Genomic DNA, 15,107 nt, shown 5'->3' with positions numbered 1-15,107 from the left:
TTACTTCCGATTATATTTAAATATTTACTTGAAACCGATTCCAAAAATATCTGGTTCTATATACTTTTATATTAATAAAGTACAAAAAATAGCTACTTCCGGTTTACAAAAGGTCACTTCCGGGGTTTTTTTTCAAGGTTAAATGGTTTGATACCTTTTTCAAAAAGTTGTATATCTTTATCATGTATACATATAGAATAAAAGCAAAGGTCAAAATCTAGAACGTCAAATTAAGCTATGACCTTGAGATCAATTTCAAGGTCATAAACCAAGGACCTCAAATCAAAAGACCATAGGTCTTAATTATATTTAGTTAATGAGTTATATCACCAAACGCGTATTTTTTAATACAAGAGGGGAGAAAACTCCCTTTCACATTCAACGTACGCTTGCAATCAAAATTTACATCTTACGACATGTCGCAACTAACAATTTAGTAAAAATAATTTGTTGATATCTTATACAGTCTTTGGATATAAGTGAAAATAAGCCAAATTCAAATATTAAAATATGACCTTGACCTTTGACCTTGAACTAATTTTCATTTTTTGGGACCAAGGACCTCAAATCAAAAGATCCTAGGTCTCTATCACTTATGGTTTATAAGATAGAAATTCATATCACTTATATCAGATGCATAAGGGGAAATAACTCTCATATGGAGTGGTCATATCGCTTCGGTCAAAATAGGACAAATCATGCAAAGGATATAACGAGCAATTTTGTAAAATAAATTTGTCATAATCTTTTACGGTTGTGAAGGAGATGTGCTAACAAGGAAAACAGTGTTTGGGGAGATAACTCCTACAAAGAAAAGTTTTCAGTTAGGCAGGGTAAATTTCAAAAGGGCATCAATTGTTCGATATCATATACCAAATATCTAAGCGACATATTGCGAAACAAATGTTTATAGCAAGAACAAAATTAGGCGGAAGAAAAAAAATAAGAAATTCAGAGAACAATTGAAGGTCTTTCCATCCTTTTTGATATGAAAAGTTGTGAAACTAAGTTTAAAATGTCATTTCAATTGTCAAATGATAGCTCCTAGTAAGCTGATTCCAAAAATATATTGTTTCCATACATTTTTTTTTAAATAAGGGAGATAATTTGTTACTTCCGGTTTGAAAAATGTTACTTCCGATTATATTTAAATATTTACTTGAAACCGATTCCAAAAATATCTGGTTCTATATACTTTTATATTAATAAAGTACAAAAAATAGCTACTTCCGGTTTACAAAAGGTCACTTCCGGTTGTTTTTTTTTCAAGGTTAAATGGTTTGATACCTTTTTCAAAAAGTTGTATATCTTTATCATGTATACATATAGAATAAATCAAAGGTCAAAATCTAGAACGTCAAATTAAGCTATGACCTTGAGATCAATTTCAAGGTCATAAACCAAGGACCTCAAATCAAAAGACCATAGGTCTTAATTATATTTAGTTAATGAGTTATATCACCAAACGCGTATTTTTTAATACAAGAGGGGAGAAAACTCCCTTTCACATTCAACGTACGCTTGCAATCAAAATTTACATCTTACGACATGTCGCAACTAACAATTTAGTAAAAATAATTTGTTGATATCTTATACAGTCTTTGGATATAAGTGAAAATAAGCCAAATTCAAATATTAAAATATGACCTTGACCTTTGACCTTGAACTAATTTTCATTTTTTGGGACCAAGGACCTCAAATCAAAAGATCCTAGGTCTCTATCACTTATGGTTTATAAGATAGAAATTCATATCACTTATATCAGATGCATAAGGGGAAATAACTCTCATATGGAGTGGTCATATCGCTTCGGTCAAAATAGGACAAATCATGCAAAGGATATAACGAGCAATTTTGTAAAATAAATTTGTCATAATCTTTTACGGTTGTGAAGGAGATGTGCTAACAAGGAAAACAGTGTTTGGGGAGATAACTCCTACAAAGAAAAGTTTTCAGTTAGGCAGGGTAAATTTCAAAAGGGCATCAATTGTTCGATATCATATACCAAATATCTAAGCGACATATTGCGAAACAAATGTTTATAGCAAGAACAAAATTAGGCGGAAGAAAAAAAATAAGAAATTCAGAGAACAATTGAAGGTCTTTCCATCCTTTTTGATATGAAAAGTTGTGAAACTAAGTTTAAAATGTCATTTCAATTGTCAAATGATAGCTCCTAGTAAGCTGATTCCAAAAATATATTGTTTCCATACATTTTTTTTTAAATAAGGGAGATAATTTGTTACTTCCGGTTTGAAAAATGTTACTTCCGATTATATTTAAATATTTACTTGAAACCGATTCCAAAAATATCTGGTTCTATATACTTTTATATTAATAAAGTACAAAAAATAGCTACTTCCGGTTTACAAAAGGTCACTTCCGGTTGTTTTTTTTTCAAGGTTAAATGGTTTGATACCTTTTTCAAAAAGTTGTATATCTTTATCATGTATACATATAGAATAAATCAAAGGTCAAAATCTAGAACGTCAAATTAAGCTATGACCTTGAGATCAATTTCAAGGTCATAAACCAAGGACCTCAAATCAAAAGACCATAGGTCTTAATTATATTTAGTTAATGAGTTATATCACCAAACGCGTATTTTTTAATACAAGAGGGGAGAAAACTCCCTTTCACATTCAACGTACGCTTGCAATCAAAAGTTACATCTTACGACATGTCGCAACTAACAATTTATTAAAAATAATTTGTTGATATCTTATACAGTCTTTGGATATAAGTGAAAATAAGCCAAATTCAAATATTAAAATATGACCTTGACCTTTGACCTTGACCTAATTTTCATTTTTTGGGACCAAGGACCTCAAATCAAAAGATCCTAGGTCTCTATCACTTATGGTTTATAAGATAGAAATTCATATCACTTATATCAGATGCATAAGGGGAAATAACTCTCATATGGAGTGGTCATATCGCTTCGGTCAAAATAGGACAAATCATGCGAAGGATATAACGAGCAATTTTGTAAAATAAATTTGTCATAATCTTTTACGGTTGCGAAGGAGATGCGCTAACAAGGAAAACAGTGTTTGGGGAGATAACTCCTACAAAGAAAAGTATTTGTTTACGCAGGGTAAATTTCAAAAGCGCATAAACTGTTCGATATCATATAGAAAATATCTAAGCGACATATTGCGAAACAAATGTTTATCGCAAGAACAAAATTAGGCGGAAGAAAAAAAAAAAAAAAAAAATAATCAGAAGAAAAACAATAGGTCTTTCCACAGAAAAGTGGAAAGACCTAATAATCAGAAGAAAAACAATAGGTCTTTCCACAGAAAAGTGGAAAGACCTAATAATAATCAGAAGAAAAACAATAGGTCTTTCCACAGAAAAGTGGAAAGACCTAATAATAATCAGAACAAATACAATAAGTCTTTTCACAAAAAAGTGAAAAGACTTAATAATAATTAAAAACCAATTGTTCAGAGAACAATTGAAGGTCTTTCCACCAGTAAATATCTATTTTGATATTAAAATATTAAAAATCAGTCTAAAATGTCAATTCCTATGGCTTTATGATGTATAGATATGAATTTCAAGCAAAGGTCATAATCAAGAACGTCAAATTTACCTATGACCTTGACCTCAATTTCAAGGTCACAAACTGAGGATCTCAAATCAAAAGACCCTAGGTCTCTAATATGTATGGTAAATAAGTTATATGACTTTACGCATAATTTTAGATATGATAGGGGCTAAAACTCACGTTTATTGACTACGCACCCTTTCAACCAAAATTATTAAGTTACGACATGTTGCAACTAACAATTTAGTAAAAATTATTTGTCGATATCTTATAAGGTTAATGAAAATGAGTGAAAATAAGCCAAAACCAAAAATTTAGAATATGACCTTGACCTTTGACCTTGACCTCAATTTCAAGGTCACAAACTGAGGATCTCAAATCAAAAGACCCTAGGTCTCTAATTTGTATGGTAAATAAGTTTTATCACTTTACGCATAATTTTAGATATGATAGGGGCTAAAACTCATATTTATTGTCTACGCACCCTTTCAACCAAAATAATTATGTTACGACATGTTGCAACTAACAATTTAGTAAAAATAATTTGTCGATATCTTATAAGGTTAATGAAAATGAGTGAAAATAAGCCAAAATCAAAAATTTAGAATATGACCTTGACCTTTGACCTTGACCTCAATTTCAAGGTCACAAACTGAGGATCTCAAATCAAAAGACCCTAGGTCTCTTATATGTATGGTAAATAAGTTATATCACTTAACGCATAATTTTAGATATGATAGGTCTAAAACTCCCATTTATTGTCTACGCACCCTTTCAACCAAAATTATTACGTTACGACATGTCGCAACTAACAATTTAGTAAAAATAATTTGTCGATATCTTATAAGGTTAATGAAAATGAGTGAAAATAAGACAAATTCAAAAATTAGAATATGACCTTGACCTTTGACCTTGACCTAATTTTCATTTTTTTGGACCAAGGACCTCAAATCAAAAGATCCTAGGTCTCTATCACTTATGGTGTTCCAGTTTAAAATACATTTCAAAATTTCAAATACAAAAAGGGAAATAACTCTCATATGGAGCGTTCATATTGCTTCGGTCGAAATTGGACAAATCATGCGAAGGATATAACGAGCAATTTTATAAAATAAATTTGTCGTAATCTTTTACGGTTGCGAAGGAGATGCGCTAACAAGGAAAACAGTGTTTGGGGAGATAACTCCTACAAAGAAAAGTATTCGGTTACGCAGGGTAAATTTCAAAAGCGCATAAACTGTTCGATATCATATACCAAATATCTAAGCGACATATTGCGAAACAAATGTTTATCGCAAGAACAAAATTTGGCGGAAGAAAAAAAAAAAAAAAAAAATAATAATCAGAAGAAAAACAATAGGTCTTTCCACAGAAAAGTGGAAAGACCTAATTAATCAAACGAGAAAACCTATCATATAATATTTATTTTGAAATCCAAACATTATTAGGGCACCTGTGTGCAAAATATCTATATTCAGGTGATAGGTTATAGGTCAAGGTCAGATGACGATCATGGTGATATGCACAACACTTGCTTGTAGTAATATACCTTCACATCAAATATTTCAAACCATGGTGAAAAAATAAAGCATTATACACCCGGACCAATGTTGTGTGGGAACAATCGAGGACACATTACATCAACTTTTTGGGCTCTCTATTTTGTCTCAAAGATTAACACAAATTCAAATAAAATGTGTATACTTGTAATTGTGTTTTGTACAGTGGTTATACTGAGCTGTGTCACTGTTATATCCTTTAAATAGACGTAATTTAACAATCTGTATGATGAACGTGTTACAGTTGCATACGGACTTTATACGAACAAAACGGACGTTTTACGTCCGTGGTAGTGAATGTTCGTGAACATCCGATTAATACGGACGTTTCACGTCCGGAGCTATTTTACGTGTGTATAATAATGTCAAGCAGATATAGTTTGTGTTTCGTTCCAAGTGATCGACTTTTTATGGAATTACTTCTTTTGGATTTAGAATTTTTATACATAATTGCATATTGATGACAAGCAAACAAGACTTCGTTTCATTTAAATGAATTGACTTATAGTAATCAGCTGCAAAAAGTTTATTTTCCTAATGAAACCGACTAATCAGTATTAAGACTAAAATGTTAAAAATATAATCTTGATACAAATCATGCACCTTTAAAGAAGTATTACCTATTTGGAAGAAAAATATAATTATTTTCCTACCCGATGGAACTGCTTCATTACATACAGGATCGGAGCAGTCATTTGTACAATATCCTGTTATACTGTTTCGACACTGGTTTGATGTACACGCAATGCCTCTCGGATACATAGTACCATCTTCTTCGACACAATATACCTGAACGTTGCAGTTTCCTGGATGTCCTCGGTAACTTTCACTAGCACCACAGTTACATATATTTCCTGTTCAAGAAAACAGATGTAAAACTATAAATAAAGATTAAATAGATATTCATAGAAACTCAAAATGGAACAGTGTCTGCATTTCAAAAAGAATGAGAATTGTACTCTCTATTCAAGCAGCCAGTAAAAGTTTTTTGTTTTGTTTTATTAATGTACGCAATAGATTTCTGTTGAATTTCTCATGAAATGGGCCGTTATATTAGAGTTACATGGCTTACACAATTTTTTTGATTTTAGTACGACATGAAGCAAAGTCATCCCTGTCTACTCCCTGTAAGTTTAAGTTTAGTATTTCCAATAGATAAATCGCTTGCATGAATAATTTTAAATAACTTTCAGAAATATTTGTTTAATTAAGGAATGACTGTAATATTATTTCTAGCTATGAAGAAATAACATCAACAATGTTGTACACACTGAATAACCCGCGTAGCTGGTTATTTCAAAGTGTGCTCCACATACTTTCTGTCATTTCGAATAGGCAGAACAAATATTACAGTCATTCCTTCTAATTTAATTCCTTACTCCATTTTAAACCGGAGTAAATCATAAAAGTTTATGTGTCACGATCACATGACAAAATTATGTCCATGAGCTGATAAACAAAACAAACGTCAACCAATCAGAAGATACGTTACATCCAAAATTAAATTATTTCAGTACAATTTTAAACCAAGCTTTTTTTCGTTGGCCTCTATTTACCGTAGAATTATTCACAATTGAGATTTCGTAACAGAGGAGTGAGCCAGTATTTTGACTGGCTACAATCTATAAATGTACAATGGATTAGAAAATAAAACAACATATTGTGACATATTAATTCTGGTGTTAAAAGATAAATAGGTGTTACGGGGCAAAATATTTTACCTTGTATCGTATGAAAAAACACCAAGGAGTCCGAACATTTGACACTTATTCCGAAACCTCACCTAAGCAAATCCTTAAGTGGATAATGCTGTTGTTATGTGTTTGAGCTTTTAATTTTGCCATTTGATTAGGCATTTCGTTTTGAGCTTTCCTCGGAATTTTTGAGATTTTACTTTTTAAAAAGCTAAATCAGCACGTGGTATGAGAATAAAGACAATCAAATGCCTATGCTAAAATATATCAACTTACTTGGAATCAAACTCAATTCTTCGCTTAATGTGAAGTCATCAATACTATCTGATACTCGACATCTCAATCTGGCACCATCCATTTCTGATGAAAACTTTAAGCCAAACGATACTGTTTGTTTTGTGCTGCATTTGTCAGAGATATTGGTTCGGAATAATTCAATAATTTCATCGGGTATCTGTTGAAAACTTATTCCATCATCATTCGTTATGTCTATTTCTAGTTTGCTTGGAGATTGACCAACTAGTCCTTTACATTTATGAATTGACGAGTCCCGATAATAATGTCCATCAGGTAAGACAATATCAATCACTTGGTCTGCATTCAGAGTAAATGTGGGTTTTCCGGTTGGTCCTATAATGATTAAGTTCAGTGTAGGTCTTTATTAAGAAAAATCGAAAAAATTAGAATCACAATCCGCCCAATAGTATTTGAAATATTTACAATTTAATCTATCCTTTTTATTGCTATGCAACATATATCAATGCAAAAGTTATCGTTTAAAGGTCACTCCTTGTAGACACATGTTCCACAAGGGGTTTCGAAGGGTCCGACTTATGTTTTTTTCCGTTTTCCTTTAAGTCATACATGATCGTTCCATCTAGGTTAAAAATGATTTCTTTGTCCAAGATGTTTATGGCTTATATGAGTTTACTTACTTTTTACTTGCAGATATCCATTTGTACCTTTATACTCCTCAAGTGCCCCTACTTCTTGTCTCATCAGAGCCAGTCTGTAAACTCCATCCATTGCACAAGTAACATTTGAAAATGATATTATGAGCATATACTGTGATGTTATCTCAAGAAGACGAACATAGATATCACTGTTTGTTTTATGTATTTTAAGTATTGTTCCATTTTTATTAAGCACGACTCCATACAACGAATTGTCTATTCCAGTTCCATAATGAAATCCCACGTATTCGAACTTTTCTGACGTGGGTATAGTGCATAGCATTTCTATCGGTCCAAAATAAAGTCTTGCATTCGATACATGAGTGCATGATAGATGTGTTGGTACCTCTTAAAATTAATAAAAAGTTTTAAATAGAAGTAACGTTGTTATATAGCAATTTTCATGATGCATGTGATTATATAGAAAAGTAAATTGATAACCCTATCGAAAGTTTACACAATGCAGGTACATATGAAAATAAAAAAAGAAATATATAAGAAGTATTTCATTCATATGAAAGCTCTGTATTGATACCTTTGCTGGTCAACCGGTAGTCTATGAGGGTATATCCAACTCAGTAGTCAGTGCGTCGGTACTGACATAAGTTAAAGTATATATTTTTTTTTAAATTGTACGTATCATCATTAAGAAATTTACTCCTCGAGTGGCAAAATACTTCTCTATTGTTTACTTCAGCGTGCATTCAGAAATATATAAGGCTTTTAAAATTATTGTCAGCAAGACAAGTTCAGTTCCCAATTTTGTTTTAGTCATCAACATTATGAATTATTACATTCACTTATAGATATAACAAGGGCTTTAAATAAATTTAAATGCTGTATTAATGTGGTCGATGAAAAGGCAATTAAAGACCAATACGAGGCTTAAGTGCTTGATTCGACTATTTAGCGGATTTGTAATATCATAACTAAAGGCAACAGTAGTATACCGCTGTTTGAAATAAGCAACACGACGGGTGCCATATGGAGAGAAGACTCTGCTTACCCTTCCAGAGCACTTGAGATCATCCCAAGTTGATGGTGTGATTCGTGTTGCTTAGTCTTAGTGTTCTATGTTGTGGCTTGTGTACTATTATTTGTCTGTTTCTATTTTTATTTTTTAGCCATGGCGTTGTCAGTTTATTTTCGATCTGTGAGTTTGACTGTCCCTGCTGTATCTTTCGCTTTTCTTTTGAAACATGGGTGCCTCAACTTTTTCAACATATGACTATTTATGATTATTTAACCTGTTTGTGCAATATAAATGCAAATACAAATAAAAATCAACAATAAAAGAGATGTTTGTTAGTAAACAATTCAAATCTATGACACAAACAAAAAACTTAAATAAAAAATAACACAGAAACATTCGTTATGAATTGAGAAAACAAATCTACAAAATTTACAATAGACATATACTCAAGATAAAAACTCTTACAATTGCATTTACTTTTCCATTGTGTGTTCTCCTAATTGTTCGTACCTAGTCATCTTCTGGACATTTCAATGAGTCTAATATTCTGTCATATGTCGAGGAACTTGTCATGAAGTCAGGTAAGTCGTTCAGTTTGTTTGAATACTTATATGTGTGATGATATTGTTAATTTTTGTGAAGAATGCTGTGTTGATTATGGATTTTTTAGTCCTCCTTGGATTGTAAATAGAACTTAACAGTTTTCGAGAAATTTTTCGTATCGTTCAATTTCTACTATATTCGTAATGTACAGAATTGATTTTATGACGAATCTTATTTTTAAAATAGTTTTGAAGGTTACACTTCTTTTATCTGGAGAAATATTGAAATTGAGAAAAAAAAAACACACTGGAACTAAATAGATTACATCTCATTTTGCATACATGATTAATTTCAAATTATGCAAACAAACCTTTTTCCGATTCTTTGTTTACTAAAATGTAGATAACGGTCCCAACAGCAATTAAAACTGTAATTACTACCACCATTACAAACAACATGCATTTATGTTTCCAAGTCAAACTCGTTCCTTTCGAAAAATGTTTGTGGGATCTCTCAGTATTCGTGGTATACTGTAAAAGATAATAAGACTCTACCCTGAAATGTTGGTTATAATATTTTTCAATATACTTATACAAAAGAAAGTCTATAGCTATAGAAAACAACCATCCAACATAGAAAATTTGAAGATTCCATAGAAGCAGAAACATTCTAAAAATCAAAAGATTAGTGCATCCATTTAAAAAAAAAATGAAAACCAAAGGTTTATGACAAATTTTCGCTGCAAAAAATAAAAGGTATTCGCCATCGTCATTCATATTTTCTAAATACAGTAATAAACATGAATATCTTATATTTGCCTTTTCGGGGGGAAATGGGGGGCGGGGGGGATGGAATGGCTCTGGCGATAGTCATAATTTTTCCTGATATATTGATCACGTATTCCAGTACATATCATTTCTTATCTATCGATGTTTCAATTTGAGCGTTCCCGAAGGTGGTAAATTAAATAAAATATTGCATCGAAACATTTATTACAATATGAAAATAAAAACAAACAAGGTAGTCTGTTACTAGTAAAATCTTTTTTTTTTATGTCTGTTATAACATTTGTAATAATGAAATGAATGATTTTCTTCCTTCATTTTCATTTGTGTTGCCCGGTTGCTTTTATAGTCCATTTATGCTATTAGTCTATCATACAATTGATATTTTTTTTTATATGAAGGTGTTATATGACCTGTAAGTATTCACAGCTTTTTCCTTTAAATGTAATGAATAGGCATTCCCGAGCCAGTCATGCATGTATAAAAAAAGAGTTAAACGCATTTAATTTTTAATTTAAACATGTTCAAATATTTGCTTACTTTATTTGTATGCAGTGTTTGGCTAACATCCAGATTATTCTTACTTCCTTGATGAGTTTTGTTCAAATTCGGTCGTGCAGTATCATTAATTTCATGGTATATATCATCTTCATTTAGATGAATTGAATCCAAAGCAACAATGTCCTGCTTACTGCTATCGCTAGGTCTATTTTCTATATCCACATTGTGTCCACTAGGAAAATCAGATAGTTCAATTGACCCAATATCAGGACATTGATTTGTTTTGACCGATCCATACAGTTTCAAATAGTCATAATTACTTTCGGTATTTTCTCTGTTGAATTCCGGTAACTGTAAATAACCATCATAGGGCTTCGTGTCTTTGAAAGTTCCATGTGATAACTGGTCATACTGATTATCTTCAACACTGATGACCTGTACGTTTAGTTTTTGGTAGTGGCTTTTTGCCTTATTTTCAATATCTGGAGTATGAGAATTTTGATAATATCCGGTGGTTTCATCTCCCGTATGTGGAAACTCCATGATCTGTCGTTTTGATTCCTTTTAAAAATGTCCTATATTGTGATGTCATATAATACCTATAGTATAAATAACGTCCTTCATATGACCAAATATAAATAATTATATATACTTACATTACTGCGCAAAACGTTAAAAATAGAAGAAACTTAGTGCATTTAAATTTCATTTGGCAAATACTGATTAAGTTATGCATAAGACATCATTGATTAATTCTTTTGTATGATGATATTTACATGATTTTAACCGGCAATTATATAGTTTGACAAAAGTAGTTTGGTCGTTGTCACGAGCGTACAGTGTTGTATTTTACGTGCCGGTATTTAACCATATATTTCATCGGACTACTATTGCTAAGTTTTAAGTTGTATGTGTAGTATATTCTGAATTGGTGTTAGCCGTGTTATCGTTATCGTTTGGTCATATTGTTTGTTGTCAGTTTTATTGTGATGTCCTAATATTCGATTCGTATGCTCTCGTTTACTTATTTATTTTCTTTTGATTACGTTTTGAACAAATATTGATGTTTTGGGCTAGATAGCTCGATTATCTCGCCTTACCTGCTTTGATAAATACTTTTCTATCGTTTTCAAAATGTATTCCAAAATATTAAAAAGTGAGGTTTTATGCGGTTAAGGCGATAAAATTAATAGGCTTAAGTACCAAGTCAGGAATATGACAGTTATTACCCATTTACGTGATGTGATTGAGGTTTTGATTTTAACATTTGACTAGAAACTTTCCGTTTTGAATGTTCCTCCGAGTTCAGTATTTTTGTTATGTTACTTTTCATTAGTAATCACTTGCGTTTTAAAAAATGTATCATTTTAGATATGCATGGAATTACGAAACTTTGCTTTCATTACTAATTGAGCTTCTTCACCGATATTTCAAATATCTATACTTAGCTTTATATCAATTTAAAGCTATGGACAAATGTTCATGCCTATCAAGAATCTAAACCTGTTGTAATACACGTATTAACAGGGGTTAACCTGTTTTAATAACGGAAAACTGTTCATCGACACGGTAACTTTTGAACAGATATATCATGTTAAGGAGGGATATTTCCGAAAAATACCAGTCGAGAGAATGTTAAATTTTACGAGCCGTAAGGCGAGGGAAATTCATTCTCAAGACTGGTATTTTTCGCAAATACCCCTTCAATAACATGATATATCTGTTTAATTACACCGAATGTAAATGTACTGAAACGCATTGATGATCGTGACGTTACAAGCGTCCATTCGGATAGAGTATTTTTTGACAAATACCACGGCAGAGAGGGTAAAAAAGGCATATACTTTTAGCAAATACCCCGGCGGCGTTAAAAATGAACGATTTTCGTTTGATTACAGTAAATTGGTGAAAAATACACTGGCTATCAACCAATCAAAACCCCGGATTCTTACATAAGGTGTAATTAAGATTTAAAACTATTATGGTCGTTTGAATATATCGATAATAAACCATATTTAAATAATTATCTGTGAAAAGTTTTGATTATCATTTTAAACAATTTTCCGAAAACGTCGTCTAGATGTACAGTTTGCTTGATGTGTATATATTTAAAAATGATTTCTATTAACCAACTAAGTACATTATTGCCAAAAATGACTGTTTATTAGAAATTACAATTTTCCGTAATGACCGTGTTTTTTTACTTATTAATCGGTGAGATCACGAATCACGTACGGATCACGAACGTATCACCTACGTTGCCGTATGACACGAAGCGGGATCATTAATTTCAAGTTATTATGCCTATTAAAGTGTTTAAAATTATAAGAGCATTTTTTATTGATTGATACGCGTACTGTCTGTTTTATTCTTTTTATTTTGTATGTCGTTGTCAGTCATGGAGCATTTTCTGTTGGGAGTGGGAATTTGTATTAATCAGGTTCATTGTTTAGAATGAGCTAAATAACAAAAAGGGGGCAGATTCCTTGTACTCTTTGTACTAATGGAAACAAGAAAACAAAAACGAATACCGAATACTTAACTTCATATATACTATGTGTTCTTTCGCAGAATAAACGAATAACCAAATAAATATATAATAACCATACATTGTCTCGAAATATCAATGTTATTTGTACGAGGCTTAGAAACAGGTAGAAAGCAAGGCTGTGCCGAGCATTTCTACCTGTTTCGAGCCGAGAACAAATAACCGATTGATATTTCGAGACAATATATGGTTATTCTTTATATACTGCAACTCTTTAAAGTGTTTTAAATGAAATATATAGGGTAAAACAATCATTTTTTAATTTGAAGCGGACGACGTAAAATTTCCGCGAACCTGTATGTTTTATTGACGTCCTAAATAAAACTCTACGGTAACGCATTGTCAACGTCATAAACAAGGAGATTTGTTTGTTTTATTGTGATTAAGATGCTTGTTGTACTTGCAATTCTTTTCATTTCAGTTTGTAATATTTTCGTATGCATGTCGCGTGGCTTTGTGCTTAAACATTGTACGTCCAGTTATTACGCTATTGTAAAACTTGTTTGTTGCTTGTCTTTCGTTTTTTTGCTTTGTATGTGGCCTTTTTTGAATTTTTTCGTAACATATTAGACATGGCTCTGTACTAATACATCCCGCCTTTTTGTAATTTTACTATGGCTAATTTATGCCATCTTGTGCTTCTGTGTAACATATTTGTTTGTTTTTGTAGTGATTAAGGTTATAAAATAATGTCGACTGGTGTATATTTGACATTTTTAGTTGTCTGTTTGTTTTGTTCACACATAATTTTCAATATAATGAAACTTGATGCGACTGTCATTCAAGTGCGAGGTTAAGCTAGCTAAAAAAAAACCAGGTTAAATCCAACATTTTCTTTATAAGAAAATGTCATAACTTTTTCAGGAAGATGTGAGTTATTATTCATTCGTTGATGTGTTTGAGCTTTTGATGTTGCAATTGATAAGAGACTCCGTTTTGAATTTTCCTCGGACTAAGAACGAGATAAATGTACTACGTCTTTGCTACCATCACTAAAAGATGTTAAGACTTATTCAAATGAAAATAGAACAATGATAAAGAGTGTAATGTGTTGTTTAATATCAAAAGTCATCTAACGTGATGTTTACCTATCATGATTCTAAAGCCATGTACAAACAAAGTTGGCGAATTATTTCTTCAATATGACCACAATGTTACAAAAATATTCATCTGTAATTCTTCATAATAAGAAAATTGTGTATTATTACTTTTAACATCGTATCTTATCTAGATCGAATCGAAATTATTCTGGAATGGGATCAATGCTGTGTTTGTCAACATGGTCATATTTGAATCTGATAAACTGCGCCTTAAATTCACCAAGACTTAGTAGTTTTGATGTATCCACTTCACCTAATATGATAAACGCTCCATCACTGGAACACCTTATTACGAAGGCAGTACTTGCATTGGCTTGCTGTAAATATTAAAAACAGAAACATATTAACCGTTAATATTAAATTTGTTTATAATAGGTCTATTAATGCATTGTATAAGTCATCATGTTCAAATCTAAATACAAGAAGTGTAAATTCAAATTGCAAATGTTTCAGATGAATTCAAATAAACATTGGATTAATGAACATCTAAATGATGCTATGTACTAGAAAATATTTTTAGTGCAGGGAGGTGACTTGATCGTGCATGACTTAGACATACTCAATAAATACCAGCGAAAAATATCTTTACAAGACGAGTAAGGAATTGTCGCATAAAAATTAAATACACTGGAAATGACAAAGTTCACGAAAAAAGTCCTAGCAAAGAGAGGGGGTACGCCCTCTACGCCCCCTCTGGATCCGTCACTGAAAGATAACATTTTTCTAAATATCGTAATATGTTATTTATTTATTTTATTTAGTTGATATTGCACACAAACATCTTTTATAAACGTAGTAAAGTATAAAGTTTATTATTCGCATTGAAATGTGCTATAAATGCACATGTTTTGGTTTTGTTCCAAAACAAAGTAATTGTTAGCGTTAATTAATGTCGTAC

General features: G+C 31.5%; 1 protein-coding gene across 1 annotated transcript in view; it reads right to left on the bottom strand.

The window, feature by feature from the left end:
• LOC143066761 (uncharacterized) overlaps positions 1 to 11,178 on the bottom strand; it is a 54,106-nt gene extending 42,928 nt beyond the window's left edge. Inside the window, exons 1-5 of the mRNA XM_076239572.1 lie at positions 10,601 to 11,178; positions 9,646 to 9,805; positions 7,742 to 8,107; positions 7,083 to 7,436; positions 5,733 to 5,966 (exon numbers count right to left, since the gene is read on the bottom strand). Of these exons, the coding sequence (XP_076095687.1) occupies positions 5,733 to 5,966; positions 7,083 to 7,436; positions 7,742 to 8,107; positions 9,646 to 9,805; positions 10,601 to 11,104 (1,618 nt within the window). The 5' untranslated portion in view covers positions 11,105 to 11,178. The remainder of the gene's footprint in view (positions 1 to 5,732; positions 5,967 to 7,082; positions 7,437 to 7,741; positions 8,108 to 9,645; positions 9,806 to 10,600) is intronic.
• Between the last annotated feature and the right edge of the window lie 3,929 nt (positions 11,179 to 15,107).

The sequence above is a fragment of the Mytilus galloprovincialis genome, chromosome 3 (assembly GCF_965363235.1).
Source record: "Mytilus galloprovincialis chromosome 3, xbMytGall1.hap1.1, whole genome shotgun sequence".
In the NCBI taxonomy this organism is placed as follows: Eukaryota; Metazoa; Mollusca; class Bivalvia; order Mytilida; family Mytilidae; genus Mytilus; species Mytilus galloprovincialis.
The sequence above is the reverse complement of the archived record's forward strand: the minus strand, read 5'-3'. Positions and strand labels throughout refer to the sequence as shown.